General features: G+C 51.1%; 1 protein-coding gene and 1 long non-coding RNA gene across 4 annotated transcripts; both read left to right on the top strand.

Moving 5' to 3' along the window:
• The first annotated feature begins 2,977 nt into the window (after positions 1-2,977).
• Positions 2,978-14,866, top strand: R3HDM4 (R3H domain containing 4). 3 transcript variants are annotated; one of them, XM_053581572.1, is made up of 8 exons: positions 2,978-3,134; positions 9,499-9,653; positions 10,086-10,210; positions 10,723-10,846; positions 11,089-11,198; positions 11,637-11,722; positions 11,809-11,864; positions 13,085-14,866. In XM_053581572.1, exons 1-8 carry the CDS (start codon positions 3,058-3,060, stop codon positions 13,186-13,188), a joined length of 837 nt encoding a protein of 278 aa, XP_053437547.1. In that variant the 5' UTR covers positions 2,978-3,057; the 3' UTR covers positions 13,189-14,866. The 3 variants fall into 3 exon arrangements, with proteins under 3 accessions (XP_053437547.1, XP_053437549.1, XP_053437545.1); XM_053581574.1 differs by having other exon boundaries at positions 11,113-11,198; XM_053581570.1 differs by having other exon boundaries at positions 2,979-3,134; positions 11,059-11,198.
• Positions 3,145-7,613, top strand: LOC128579580 (uncharacterized). The gene is made up of 3 exons (XR_008378209.1): positions 3,145-6,392; positions 6,424-6,662; positions 6,811-7,613. It is a non-coding gene; the product is annotated as an uncharacterized LOC128579580 (long non-coding RNA).
• Positions 14,867-15,090: the final 224 nt, after the last annotated feature.

Genomic DNA, 15,090 nt, shown 5'->3' on the forward strand with positions numbered 1-15,090 from the left:
CATCAACTGGTAGGGAATGGCTGATACCTGGGGTCCCTGGACTCAGGTACCACTGGGGTAGGAGCCAGGTAGAGTGCAATTTACAAAGGCCGCAACTTGACCCCATAATCCCACAGCTGGAAAGGCCCCCCCCCCAAAAAAAAAAACTCTCCTAAGGAAGCCTTCTAGCCCATCCTGGATCAAATGGCTAGGGTATCTGGCATCATGGGGTACAATGCAGCAGATAAATAGGTGCTGCCATTTGTGTGAAAAAGGCTGAAAGGGGTGGGGACTAAATGAATAAACATTCAAAAGCTTATAAAGGCCTCAGCCTCAAATATTTCCAGAAGTAGGCACAGGAGCCTGAGGGAGGTGGATGTTTTTCTTTCTCTTTTCATTCATGTTGTGCCTTGAAAATTATTTTCTCTGACATTCTCTTTCTCTTTTTTTTTTTTTTTGAGATAGAGTTTCACTTTGTGGCCCTTGGTAGGTGCCTTGGCATCATAGCTCACAGCAACTTCAAACTCTTGGGCTCAACTGATTCTCTTGCCTCAGAATCCTGAGTAGGGGGACTACAGGTGCCTGCCACAATGCCCGGCTATTTTTTTTTCTTTCAGTTTTTGGCCAGGGCTGGGCTTGAACCCGCCACCTCCAGCATATGGGGCCAGCGCCATACTCCTTTGAGCCACAGGCACCGCCCTATTTTTTTTTTTTTTTCCAGAGACTGAGGTTTCATTCTAGCTCAGGCTGGTCTCAAATTTCTGAGCTCAGGCAATCCTCAGCCTCCCAGAGTGCTAGGATTATAGATGTGAGCCACAGCGCCTGGCCCTCTCTTTTCTTTCTTTTTTTTTTTTTTGAGATAGAATCTCATTTTGTCACTGTGGTAGAGTGCTCTGGCGTCATAGCTCACAGCAACCTCTAACTCTTGGGCTCAAGTGATTCTCTTGCCTCAGCCTCCCAAGTAGCTGGGATTATAGTAGCCCGCCACAATGCCCTGCTATTTTTTTAGAGATGTGGGGGGGGGTCTTGCTCTAGCTCAGGCTGGTCTCGAACTCATGAGCTCAGGCGATCCATCCACCTTAGTTTCCCAAAGTGCTGGGATTACAGGCATGAGCCACCATGCCTTGCCCTCTCTTTTTCTCTGAGACAGGGTCTCCATCACCCAGGCTGAAGTGCAGTGGTGTGATCATACCTCACTGCAGCCTTGAACTTCTCCACCTCAGCCTCCCATTGCGTGGACTACAGCTATGAGCCACCATATCCTGCCTCAAAATTATTCTTGACAATGGTCTACAAAATCAGAAAAGGAGGAAAAGTCCATTTAGGGCAATGATGAGGGACAGGTTAGGATGAAGAGATGGTAAGTTTACTGGGTGGGGGCTAGAGAACTGTTCTGAGGAAACTGCAGAGTCTAACTGGCTTGGGAGCAGACCCTGCAGGCTGCTGGACCTTCAAGTTGGAGGGATCTGTGGAGAAATGGCAGCTCATAGGAAGGGGGTAGCCAGGCCTGGGAAGGTGGAAGGTTCAGGACAGATCCCTTGGCAGTGAAGTCCAAGAATGGACATAGCCCAGGTTAACTCTTCTGGAAGTGATTCCTGCTGTCTCACTTCATGTCCTTTTATGGAGCAGCTACCATGCCCCATCAGAAAACCGAACATCCTCAACCCCCTAAAGTCCCCTCCCAATCACTCCACCTAGAGGTACCTTCTCTACACCATTGGTATCATCATTGATTTTTGTTTCTTTCCACATTTGTCTACAAGAAGTTTCATATTATGTGCTCTTTTGAGTCTTGTACCAGTTTTTCTTCCTTTTTTCCTCTTTCCTCCTTGCTCTTTATTCATTAAAGCAATCAGGTCTTCTGTCCTTTATAGTTTCCACCAGGCTGGACCTAGCAGGTTGCATCTCTGTTAATATGGTCTTCCATTCTCTGCACTTCTTGTAGATCAAAGGGTGGATTCTACAGCAGGTTTAATTTTCTGCTGTAAACTCTTCCATGGCCCCCCAATGCCTTCAGGACAAGAAAACCCAGACCCACCATCACAGAGCACCAGAATACCACCTACTATGCTCGGGTCACTCCTGGGGCCTCCCCTCCACCCCCACTGTTTGACTGTTCCCTGTTTCATACACCTTTCCTGTTTCAGGGGAAGCTTTTGCAGCTGGCCAGCCCCCCTCCCACAGGCCTTCCCCGACCACCCTATCCTCTTCCCCATCCCATCTAGTGGGAAAGGGGTATGTCTTGGTCACTGGCTGTTTCGCCAGAGCCCAGCACACAGCCCAGTCCACAGTGAGCCTGTTGATGAATAAACCCTCAAGGGCGGAAAGGGAGTGGGGGCTGATATAGTCCTATTTATAGAGATGAGTAAATTAGGGCTGAGGTGGAGAGGGGGCTCCCCAACTATTGTTACAGGGACTGTCCTTGAATGGAGGACTGGTGGAAGGAAAGCTCCCCCATCCCCCATCCTCGTGGTGTTGGTTTTAATCATCTTACCTCCAAAAAGAACACCCTTTCTCCCTTTCTCTCCACTAGCAAGGCCTCAGTTTCCATCTGTCAGCCCACCACTCCGGGCTTGCAGCTAAATAGGTGCTGCTACTTGTGTGAAAAAGGCTCAAAGCGGGGAACTGAATGAATAGTTCCCTAGTCGTTTAGGGAACTATTGGTTTCGAACTCCTGAGCAAAGGCAATCCTTGGCAGCATGTATCCAGGCACAGAGATCGTCACCCAATCCCGGCCTCCTAACCTCAGTTTCCCCATCTGTTCCTTTTTCCCCTGGGCTAGATTTCCGGGTGTAGGGAGCATAGCAGGCTCCTCATTGACCCCCTGCCTCAGTTGTCCTGTCTATGCTCCCGGGGCTGGACTTCCTGCGTCCCGCCTAAGTTTCCGCTCCTATTCCCCCATGAGCTGGGGCCTTGGCCCAGCCCGGCACCGGGTCGAAGCGCGGGGATCATGGATGGCCCTGCCCGGCGCGCCCGGCCTTCAGGCTCCGCCCCGGCCCGCCTCCGGGCGACCGTCACTTCCTGCTTGGCCTGGTGAAGGCCCTGCCGGGCGTCGGGGACTTCGTCCGCGTCCGAGCCATGGTGGCTCTTGAGAACCCGGAGGGCGGCCGGGAGGCAGCGAATGCGGAGAGCGCCCCGGGTGGGCTGCGGCTGCTGTGAGCGCGGGCGGGCGCCCCCAGGGCTTGGTCCTCTCCTCTGCCTCGCCTCTCCTCCCCTCCCCTCCACCTCTTCTCCTCCCCTTTCTCTCCCTTCCTCTCTTCTCCCTTCCTCTTCTGTCCTTTCCTCTCCTCTCGTTTACCTTCCTGGGGCTTTGCCCCAAGTCCCCGTCCCGCACCTTTCGCTCGCTGGATCTTTATAGTCACCCAGATATTGCCTGACCTGAATATCTGGTAGTTGCTGGGGGACGGGGACACACCCCATTCCTGCCTCTATTTACCCCCAGGTCCCAAGGACCCCCGTGCCAGGGTGTTTGTCCCTTGTCCCTTTCGACCCAGCTCGGGTGTGAGGGTACCTAGAGGCCGGGAAAGCTGTCGCTGCTTTGGGTGTCCACCCACCTGCTGCCCTGGCCCTCCGGATCTGGGGCATTTACTCTCATGGTCCATCCTTTACGTACCCGTCCGGGTTATCCGCCCCCGCCCCTTTCTGGGTAGACAGGGCTCTTTTGTTTTTCTCTGGGTGATACCCAGATTAAGGTGGGGGGCGGAGCTTTTCCCCGGGCAAACAGGAGCCCGTCTGTCCTCTGGGACCTAGAAGCACTCGTTTGTGGGCGCCTACTCCGCGGGCACGGCCCTAGGGTGTTGTATACACAGACACCCCTACGGCCCGCTAGTGGGATCAGCGTGGCGTCCGGACATGTCATCTTTTGTGGGGGATGAGCCGGCGGCTTGTGTACCATTTATGCCTCCTTCGTGTTAAATCTAGGCAGGGTTTTTCGACCCTTCCGTGCCTCAGTTTCCCCATTTGTAAAATGTGATGATAACACTGCCCTCTTTTCTGAGTGTTTGAGGGTCAGTGTTACCTGGCACTACCAGGTACCCACAAAACAAGAACGTCTATTCATTAATTATTGTTTTAAATGATTATGTCTTAGTTATTTTAGTATTATTTTAAAATGATTTTATCATTGCATTTTCTATATTATTATTACTACCATTGTTATGTTTAGTAACACTTTGTCAGTATTATCTCCACCTGGTATTTTCCCAGGGGGCCATACAGGGCTATTTATCTGAAGGAGAGATGATGCCTCTTTTAAGGAGATCTTTAGCCCCCTAAAGTAGTTCCTTGCACTCTGAATGAGCCTCTCCCCCTTCTTAGAATCAAATATAGATATTTGGTGCGTGAATAAGTAAATATATTTATATTTCCTTTCCCCTACAAGAGCCTTTCTCGGCTTGACTTTTTTTTTTTTTTTTTGAGATGAGGTCTTGCTCTGTTGCCCAGGTTGGAGTGCAGTGGCAGGATCACAGTTCATTGCAGCCTCCAACTCCTGGGCTCAAGAGATTTTCCCACCTCAGCCTCTCAAATAGTTGGCACCACAGGTGTGCACCATACCACCCAGCTAATTTTTCTAATTTTTGTATAAATGGGGGTTGCTATGTTGCTGAGGTTGATATTGAGCTCCTGGGCTCACATGATCCTCCCACTTCAGCCTCCCGAAGTGCTGAAGTTATAGGGTGTTTCCCCTGTGCACAGCCTTATCCCAAATTAATTTCTCAAATAGCCAGGCATTGTGGCGGGCACCTGTAGTCCCAGCTACTTGGGAGGCTAAGGCAAGAGAATCACTTAAGCCCAAGAGCTGGAGGTTGCTGTGAGTGTGATGCCGTGACACTCTACCAAGGGTGACAAAGTGGGACTCTGTCTCTAAAAAAAAAAAAAATAATAATTTCTCTTTCCTCTACACCTTCAAAATCTGTGGGAAGTAGAATTGGGGGCAATAAGAGGACTGTTCGACTCAAACCCAAGCTGACTTAATAGCTTCCACAGTTGGACTGTCCACCCTCAGTGGGTGCTGGTAACTTCCACTATGTAGACATCTTCTGGGCTCTGCCAGGTCCAAGAAGCCTCAGACAACCTCTCTGGATCCTCAGTTTCCCTGTCAGTAAAGTAGTCTTATTGGATGGTATGAGAAACAGATGAACTAACCCTTGGGCAAGTGTTAAACAGAAGTTTAAGTATTCATTCAACAAACATAGAGACTGTTGCTGTGGGCTGGGTGCTGAATATTTGGCAGGAACCAGTGAGACCTGGCCTGTCCTCGAGTCTGGTGAGGCAGTGATTAAGGGGCAAACAAGTAAAGGTGTCAGCTGGTTTCAGGAGCTATGTGGTAAAGCAAGGATATGAGCCAACTGGACTAGGTGGGGGCTAGGGCAGTGACAGTGGAGCCAAAGGAAGGCTTCAGGGAGGGCTTGATATGTACAGAAGCCCTGAGGTTGAGGCACTGCAAGGAGGTCCCTGTGTTGTGGGTGAACCTAGGTACTTTGCTGTAATCTGCTTCCCTGCTCTGGAGTAGAGTATTGGTGACTCCAGGCTCCCAGAGACCAAATGTGTCTTATTCAGCCTGTTTGCCAAGGTGGTGTGACTCACTTTCCAGTGCTCAGCTTAGTACTTAGGGCCCATGGGAGGGTGAAACGAGACATAGGTCTGCCTGTGAGGTCCAATAATAGGCCAAGGAGGAGCTAGGTCTTGCCCTGAGGGTGCTGGGGAACCATGGCCAGGGCTGGGGCAGGGAAAGGAATAGGCAGGTCTTTGGGCCTGAAGGAGAAGGCTGGGGGACTGTGGTCTAGAACTGAGAGGGAAGCTGGGTGACTCAGTTGGTGAAGGTCACACCCAGGTTCACTCCAACTGCACCCCTTGCCTCTGAGGTGGCTGGGTACAGCCCTTCCTCTCAGAGTCTCTGATCCCTCATCTATAGAATGGGAATAGTGCTGGGCCTCAGTTGTGATCTGTATTCCTGAGTCCTGGCTTGCTCAGACATCTTCTGAGGGCTCTCCTAGGATATGGCCTCTGTTATCAGCCTTGTCCAGCTGCTGGGGTGGAGACACAGGCCCTGAGGCCCCAGGGAGGCTGTGAGTGAATCAGGGGCATGGACAGGGGTGCTCAGACCTGAAAGACATTGGTGTAATGTAACCATGAGCATCCCTTGAGTAGTCACTGGTTGCCACACTGAGTGCAGAAGACTTGACTTGCCATGTGCTTTTCCCCAGCCCTTTTTGCAGCTGTGGGAAGTTGAGCTGTGACTTATAGTGGATGTCAAAATATTAGTACTTGCCTCCTGCAGTTATGGTGCAGGTGACAGGTAATGAGCCCAACCTAGAGGAAATATTCAATCCAGGGACATTACTGACAGTGAGAATGGTGTGGCATGGTTGAGGAGGTGAGTGAGTACCTCATCACAGGAGGAAGCCAACCAGGTGGTAGAGGTGAAGGGAGGAAGCCAACCAGGTGGTAGAGGTGAAGGGACGATATCTGAGTGCCTCTCCCTGATCTCCACTTTGCAGAGAATGGGCTGCAGATCACTGAATGAAGTGCTATAGCTGGAGTTCAGACTCAAGGCTGAGATTCCAAGGCCTGCAGTCTGAAGAGGCGTCAGCCTCTGAGTTTCTTGGCATGCCTTAGCCAGAGAATTCTGAGTGCCTGTTGCTCTGCCTATGTGTCTTCTGTTGATGGCAACTTGGGCCCTTGTGAGTTTATTGGTCAGATAACTTGTCATAGATTTTTGCCTAAAGTGCTATCCATGGAAGGCTGTGCATTAACCTGCTTATCCCACTTCAACTTAAGATGGCCCTAAATCTCTTCAGCCTGATTCCTTTTTTTTTTTTTTTGAGATAGTATCGCTGTCACCCAAGCTGGAGTGCAGTAGCATCATTGTAGCTCACTGCAACCTCAAACTCCTGGGCTTAAATGATCCTCCTACCTCAGCTTCCTGAGTACCTGGAACTACAGGTACCTGCCACCACAACTGGCTAACTTTTCTATTTTTTTATAGAAACAGGGTCTCAGTCTTACTCAGTCTGGTCTCAAACGCATTGCTTCAGGGGATCCTCTTTCCTTAGCAACTGAAGTGTTAGGGTTACAGGAATGATCTTCCACACCCAAGCCCTGTTTACTTTTTGACCAAGATGTAACAGCTATTCTATAAAGTGCACAAACTTAGAGCTTGATTCTTTTTTTTTTTTTTACAGGCAGACTACAACAAATTAGTCACTTTTATTTAACAGAAACATACAAATAAGTGTGCAAAATTAGAGCTTGATTCTTTACATATGTGTAAACCTGAGTGAGCACGGCCTCGCTCCTGATTTTTTTTTTTTTTTTTTTGCAGTTTTGGCCGGGGCCAGGCTTGAACCTGTCACAGGCGCCACCCCCTCACTCCTGATCTCAATGGCATCTTGCTTTGACTGTCCTAGGATTTTAAGGCCCTTTCTGGTCTTTTGGGGGAGGGGTTTGGATGTGTGCATTTGGTTTTAATTTGTGTCTTGGGGAGTGGGGACTCTAGGAAAGTTTAAGTGGGAATTTAGATTTTGGGATTAGTCTTAGAATCATGGCATTTCATTGAGAATTAATTTGGTGGGTTTTTTGTTTGCTTGTTTTTTGTGTGTTTTGGGGTGTTTTTTTCTGTTGTTGTTGTTTTATTTTTTGAGACAAGTCTTTCTTACTTTGTCATCCAGGCTAGAATGCAGTGGCATCATCATAACTCACTGTAACCTTCAACTCCTGGGCTCAAGCAATCTTCCTGCCTCAGCCTTCTGAGTAGCTGAGAATACAGGTGCATACCACCATGCCCAGCTAATTTTCTTTGTTTGTTTTTTAGAGATGGGGGTCTCATTATGTTGCCCAGGCTGGGCTTGAACTCCCGGCGTCAAGTGGTCCTCCTTTCTCCGTCTCCCAGAGTGCTAAGATTACAGGCATGAGTGCCTGGCCAGTAGTTATCTTTCTGAGCAACTACTGTGTGCCAGGCATGAGTGTGTCTGCTGGGGGTACATTGGGCAGCCCAAACAAGCAGGGAGTGAGGATGGAAAAGAGTTAGGTAATGAGTAGAGGGAAGTCGGGTGTTTCAAGGACAAAAGCCAAAGGAGACGAGACACCCAGAGCCCAGGGAGGGTGCTCCAGATAGCGCATGTCTGATGCAAAGACCTGGAGGTGGAGGTGTAAATTGTATGCTCAGAGTGGCAGCCAGGAAGGCCCTCTATAGCAGAGCAGATGTTGGGTATTTGGGAGATTGGGCAGTAGAATCCTGGTATCCTATACTTCTGAGCCTGGGGGAGCTCTGCAACCTATGGTGTATGTAGCTGGTGCCTCAGCCGCTTGAGCCACGGGCACTGAGCCTTCTGCAACCCATGGTAAGGGCTGACTAGGCTGTACAATTTCTTCTTGCTGGAAAATTTCCATCCAAGAGGTGCCCTTCCTCTTTCCTGTGTGGTTACAGTGCCCACCATACCTGTCTGTCCCTTTCACCAAGTGACTTGACCCTTGGGGCCCTGCAGGAGGCCTGGCCATGCCAGCTAATCCATCTTCACAATTAAAGCCATTTGCTTGGAGCAGAGCAGATTAGCTCCAGGGAGCCACTCTAGCCCTTTCTGTGGTCCTGGCTCCTGGGGGATGTTGAGGGACAGTACTCGGGGGCACAAGGCAGGTGGGTTTGGGCATAGTCTTGTGTTTCTGGGGGGTGTTTTCTGGTTTATCTGTTGCTAGGGTTGGGGGTGCTAGATACAACCACATTTCTTTCTTTTCTTCCTCTCCTCTTCTCCCCTCCCCTCCCTCCCTTCCCTTCCTTCTTCCTTCCCCTTCACCTTCACCTTCTCCTTTTCCTTTACCTTACCTTACAAAAAGTCTTACTCTGTTGTTCTGGGTAGAGTGCTGTGGCATCATCATAACTCACAGCAACCTGAAACTCCTGGGCTGGAGCGCTCTTTCTTACCTTAGCCTCTTGAGTAGCTGTGACTGCAGGTGTACACCCCATGCCCGGCTAGTTTTTTCTATTTTTAGTAGAGATGGGGGTCTCACTCTTGCTCAGGCTGGTCTGGAATACCTGAGCTCAAGCGATCCACCCACCTCACCCTCCCAGAGTGCTACAGATGTAAGCCATCATGCCTGACCAAAAACCAGAGCCCTCCTGGCTGCTCATCTGGGCATGCCATTTACACTCCCACCTTTCTTGATTGTCCACTTCAAGAAGAGCTTATATTCAAGTCTCAAAGGTTTTGAGCCTCACTGACTTGCAGGTAAAATCTTGAAGGCTTGAGGTTGGGGGGGGTGGGCAGCAGCTTTTGGCCATCCACCTGCTGTGTGACTTTGGGCAAGTATCTTCCCTTCTTTGAGCCTTAGTTTACTAATGTGTCATCACAATAGTACCTGCCTTCTAGGTGATGTGAGGATGAGACAAAGTGAGATTCTAAGGGTCTAAGACTCCATCGCTGAAAGGGGGTGAGCTTCCCATTGCTAGAGGAAACCAAGTAGGCAATGGCTCTGGTAGGGTTCTGCCTAACCCTAAGGACTGCCCTTCACCCTGGCCCACAGGCCTCTTCCAGGCTGTCTGCCCACTCTAGCCAGCTCCCAGGTGAAGAGACTCTCAGCTTCCAAGCGGAAACAACACTTCATCAACCAGGCTGTGAGGAACTCAGACCTCGTGCCCAAGGCTAAGGGGCGGAAGAGCCTCCAGCGCCTGGAGAACAGTGAGCAGGGGTGGGGAGGCACCTCTTGGGCTCCTAGGCCTCAGACAAGAATGGTGTGCATGTTGGTGATACTTGTTGCCCTTATCATGAACCATAGAGCTGGGCTATGCTGGGTGTCAGCTCTGGACCAGGAGGCAGGTAACAGAGCCAGACACAGACATCCCCCAGACTCTTGGATTAGGGCTGGGCCAGAGGGACCCCTGGGCTTTGGAGCTGGGGTTTTAAAGGATGTGTAGAAGTTTGACAAGCCAGGGAGAAGTCTGTGGAGTTCTGGAGGCTGGCTGGTTTCTGTACCTTATAAGAAAGACAGTTGGAGTATGGAGGTGGGGAGGTATGAGGGTAGGAAGACAGGAAGGATGGTCCTTGGGTTCCTGTGGAGCCTAGGGGGCCCTGAGAGCCACCCTAGCACAAAGGCCATTTGTTTCCCTCTAGCACAGTACCTCTTGACCCTGTTGGAGACAGAAGGAGGCCCGCCTAGCCTGGAAGATGGGGACCTGGCACCCCCTGCAGCACCAGGCATCTTCGCAGAGGCCTGTAACAATGCGACCTATGTGGAAGTAAGGCCCCCAGACCCCCTCTTCCCTCCACCCGGATACCTGTCTCCTTACAGATTCTGGTGCCTGTGTGTGGTTGAACCGCCAGGCCCTTGGCTATGCTAATTCTTCTGCCAGGAGCACTCTCCCAACTACCATCTTTAAGGCCCTCTTGGGGTCCCTAGACTAGGCTAGAGCCCCCTCCCCACCCCTGGGACTTTCCAGAGCTCATCATACTCATCACACTTGGGAATCAGTGACTCATTGGGGGAGTATGTGACCTGTATCCATTCCCCACCCCAAACAGCTGAGTCTATCATGGTCGCCAGCTTACCCCCTGCCCCTGGCACCCAGCTGGGGCTCAGTGTACAAGGGATGCCCCGTCAGTGGGCAATGGTGTCCACAAGGAGTGCCTCTGGGTACCTGGTGGCCTTTTGTGTCCATTTGCCAAATGGGGAAACTGAGGCCCAGAGACGTGCAGACATCAGCCCAAGGTCTCATCAGCCCAAGAGCAAGCCAGCCTCCCTCTTTTCCAGGTCTGGAATGACTTTATGAACCGTTCTGGGGAAGAGCAAGAACGGGTTCTCCGTTACCTAGAGGATGAGAGCAAGAGCAAGGCTCGCCGGAGGGGTCCTGCCCGGGGGGAGGATCGACAGAGAGGTGCGGGCCGGCTGTGGTGGGTGGTGTTGGTGGAGTGGGTGGGGCCAGGACAGGGATAGGTTGGGCAGGGCCTGGTATGGGCGGAGCCAGTGGGGTAGTAGGCAGGACTCTGGAGGGGGGAGCAGCTGGCTTTGGTAGATGGACTCCCGTGATAGGTGGGACCGTCAGATTAGGATGGGGGGCCAGGGTATGATGTCGGTATGTTTGGGTAGGTGGGCATGGACTGGGGGCTCCTACCACAGCTGCTCCACATGGGGCTCTTGCAGAGGACCCGGCCTACACACCCCGTGAATGTTTCCAGCGCATCAGTCGGCGGCTAAGAGCCGTCCTCAAGCGGAGACGCATCCCCATGGTGAGTGCCAGGCCCGGCCTCTTCTTCCTACTTACCTGGTCTTTTTCAATGGCCCTTTTCCATGTTATAGTTCTCACCTAGGGACAGGGTGAGGGAAAACTGGTTACCTGGTAAGGGTCGTGTCACATGAGCAAGATGTAGACCAATGTGATGCAGGATTCAGGGCTGGACAAAGGCTCTCCTTTGAGTAGGAGAGACAAGGGCAATGAAGATGGGCACTGCAGGGTGTATAGGAGTACCCTAGGCAGAAGAGGCAGGCATGGAGATAGTAGTATGACAATGTCTAAGTGCCTGGTGTCCATATTGCAGTAGCCTCATTCAGTGGGTTAGACCATAGACCCACTGATAATGGAACTCAGGGCCTTAGGCTTATAGGGCTTTGGACAGCCTGGTGGGGGTCCTATAGTTGCCTGACCACTGGGCCTGGCTGTCCTACAGGAAGTGCTAGAGACCTGGGAGGAGCGGCTGCTGAGGTTCTTCTCTGTGTCCCCCCAGGCTGTGTACACAGCCATGCTGGACAACAGGTGAGTGGGTGGGGAGGAGCAGCAAGTCTTCACCCCAACACCAGGGCTGGCCTGGAGCACAGCCACTCACTCCCACTTTTCCACAGCTTTGAGAGGCTCCTGCTCCATGCTGTCTGCCAGTACATGGACCTCATCTCAGCCAGTAAGTGCATGGTGGCCTCAAGACCCCAGTTGCCAGTTCAACCTGGGGAATGAGACCAGGGTTCCACGTGTCTGGTTCCTTAGTGGGAGAGTTCTGAGAATATGTACAGTGTGCACAGAGACATGGCAGTGGGACTCTGCATCAGGAGCCCCTACATGTCCAGCCCTGTGCTGGGAGACACTGGGGACACAGCTGGACAACTGGAAACAGATACCACTTGATCTATATCTCCAGGTCCGGGGGGGGTGGGGACCTAGGTGTAGGGGTGCTAAAGCCAGGCTTTGAGAGATCTCACAGATTCAGAAATGGGATTAGGAGACTCAATGACTGGAAGTTCACATTTAGTCATAGCCCCCCCCCCGCCCCAGTGCCATATATGGGACTTCAGGCCAGACCCCCTCCTGGGGCCTGTGTCCCCACTTTTACAATGAGGGGTGGCCTTAGGACAAAGCTCCCTAGTGAGGGTCCTTGCAGCCCTTTGCTGGCCCCAGGCACCCCATCTGGTCCTGGCTTCCTGAGCCTGTCTCTGCCTTCTGCCTGGAGTTGCTGAGGAGATGATTTCCCTGGCAACCCCAGTGGTTCTTCCTCACCTACCTGCCTTTGTTCTTGCAGACTTAGAATGGAGGGCCTTAGCTTCCAGTAGGAGGCTTCTCTGCGGGGACAGGTCTATGGTCTAGACACAGAAGAAAGGGGTCTTAACATGATCAGGGAATAAGGAAAGGGGTTCCCTGAGGCAGAGGCCCAGAGGTGAGACTGAGTTTGTGTTGGGTATGGCTAATCCAGGTTTTGGAGTAGGGGAGAGGGGAAAGTGGGAGGAGGGGAGGTTGATGGGGGCTGGATTACCCACGGTCTTAATCCTCAAGGTCACTTCTGCAGGTCAGGGTTAGATGCTGGACACTTGGTCAGGTACGTGTGTGAGTGTCCACTTGACCTTGAGTAGGGGTGTCTTAAGGTCCCTGTCTGTACAATGGGATAAGTAGCAGCAGAGAGTGTCAGCACCACAGATTGAAAGCACTCAGGAAGCATTAGTAGTTCTTGTGAGTCAGGCCCTGGGTCCTAGGAAGCTGGAGTCAGCTATGTCATAGTGACCATCTTGCAGTAACCTCTAGAAGAGAAGGAAAGGACAAAGGGCATTGCCCTCTGGCCACTCTGGGTCTTCACAGCTCTGTGTAGCATGACTGCAATTCCTTAATTCTTGCCCTGCTCATCTCCTCCTACAGGTGCAGACTTGGAAGGCAGGCGACAGATGAAAGTCAGTAATCGTCACCTGGACTTTTGGCCGCCAGGGCTCCTCCTCTCTGCCTACCTGGAGCAGCACAGCTGATGGCCTCCATGCCCCTACCTGATGCCACATATGGCTCCAAGACTTCTGATACCTTCTGCTAAATTATCTTTAATATTTTTAGAATTCTTCCTTGGAAACTTGCTCTTTCCCTTGGGGTGGTCTCGCTCACCTTTGCTCCCTCCTCACCCAGCTCTCTGCCATAAACAGTGCTGGTGGCTGGGACTACCCAGACCATCTTAGCTGTTAGCACCCTGCTCTGGGACTTCTATTTGCGTGGGGAGACCTGACCTTAGCACTTTTGTGTTTTTTCTTTGTTTAACTTTTTTTGCCCAGTCTGAAGCTCAAGTGAGGAGGGAGAGGCTGGTTTGTTTTTTTTTTTAATCACTTTTAATGAATTTGGTATGATTTGTTGTAGATTTTTAAATTTCTCTTTTGGAGAGAAAAACCAAAAACTTTCCCCATCTGGTAAATTGTGGGACTTGGTTCCAGCCCTTGTTCCACCTCTACCAGTTTTTAGGTTGAATGGTAGTGGTAGTGGGGTGTCTCTGGGACCCTGCCATTCACCCCAAAGGCATTTTGTCTTTGTGTGTGTGTGTGTGTGTCTGTGTGTATGTGTGTGTGCATGTACCTTGTGACCCAGGATAGAAGCTGCGTCTTAAGGGCTGGTTTTACCCTCTCTTTGTTCTGTTGTCCTTCTTCACCCCCGGCCTTTGGCAGCTCTCGGGGTCCTGCCTGCTCTTCACGTCTTTCCTACTTTTCTCCCCGTCCCTGTTTTCTGGGGGTCCAGGACTTCCAGCCAGAAGCCTCTGCCTTCAGACAACCCCACTTGTCCTGTATACCCTTCGCACCCCCAGCCTGGCGCTAGCCTAGTGGCTTGGGCTGCTCCCATGGTGGTCCCTTGGTCTGGGGGAAGTCTCCCCCACCTCATGTGTGAGTAGCTGTGCTTTGGGAGAACATGGAATGTCCAATAAATTTCTGGTGCTCTGGCCTTGGGCTATGTGGGTTTTTGTTTGGGGCAAGGCTGGGGTAGGTCCTGGTCACTGAGGGCTGCAGGTATGTGCCCCCTGCCTGTTGGGCCCCTCTTGGGTATCTGGGTTTAAACTCTGGCTGTGCTTCATGCCTGCTGTGGGGCCTTAGATGAGTGTCCTGGGGCTGCTGTAACAAAGCACTACAAACTGGGGAGTTAAAACAGGCTCTCACAGTGCTGAAGGCCAGAATTCTGAAATCCAGGTGTGTACAGGGCTGCACTCCCTCCAACTGCTCTGGTCCCCGGTGGGTGTCCCTTGGCTTGTAGCCACATGGCTTCAGCCTCTGCCTCTGTGTTCATGTAGACTTCCTCCCTGTGCCTGTCTTCACATCATCTTCTCCTTGTGTGCATCTGTCTCTGTGCCCAAATCCCTTTTTATAAGGACTCCAGTCATATTGGATAAGAGCCCATATTGGATGAGAGCCTCATTTTAACTTGATGACCTTTGCAAAGACCTTATTTCCAAATAATTGCACATTCTTGGGTGTACAGGGGGTTAGGAATTCAAGGAATCTTTTTTGGAAGACCCAATACAACCCATAGCCACTTAACCTATCTGTGCCTCAGTTTCCCCATGTGAAAGGTGGGTCAGCAGGAGGGATGAACAAGACCAATGCTACCAAATCCTGGCTCTCATTCACAGAAACACATTTAGCTTCACTTATGGCTCATTACACTGTATTTGACTCATTTCCATTTGTGATAATTTTATATTTCCCCCCAATATTGTTTTGAAAACTGACCTTTAGGGGAAGGGTCCTTTTGTTTGAAGAGTTGTCTATGAAGCCATCTCTTTTTGCATGTTTGCTTGCTTCTTGACCTCTAGAAGTCTGTTGTTCTGTTTTTTTTTTTTTTTTTTTTCGGTCTTCTGAGACAGTCTCGCTCTATTGCCCAGCCTAGCTCACAGCAACCTC

This window comes from Nycticebus coucang, chromosome 2 (assembly GCF_027406575.1).
Source record: "Nycticebus coucang isolate mNycCou1 chromosome 2, mNycCou1.pri, whole genome shotgun sequence".
In the NCBI taxonomy this organism is placed as follows: Eukaryota; Metazoa; Chordata; class Mammalia; order Primates; family Lorisidae; genus Nycticebus; species Nycticebus coucang.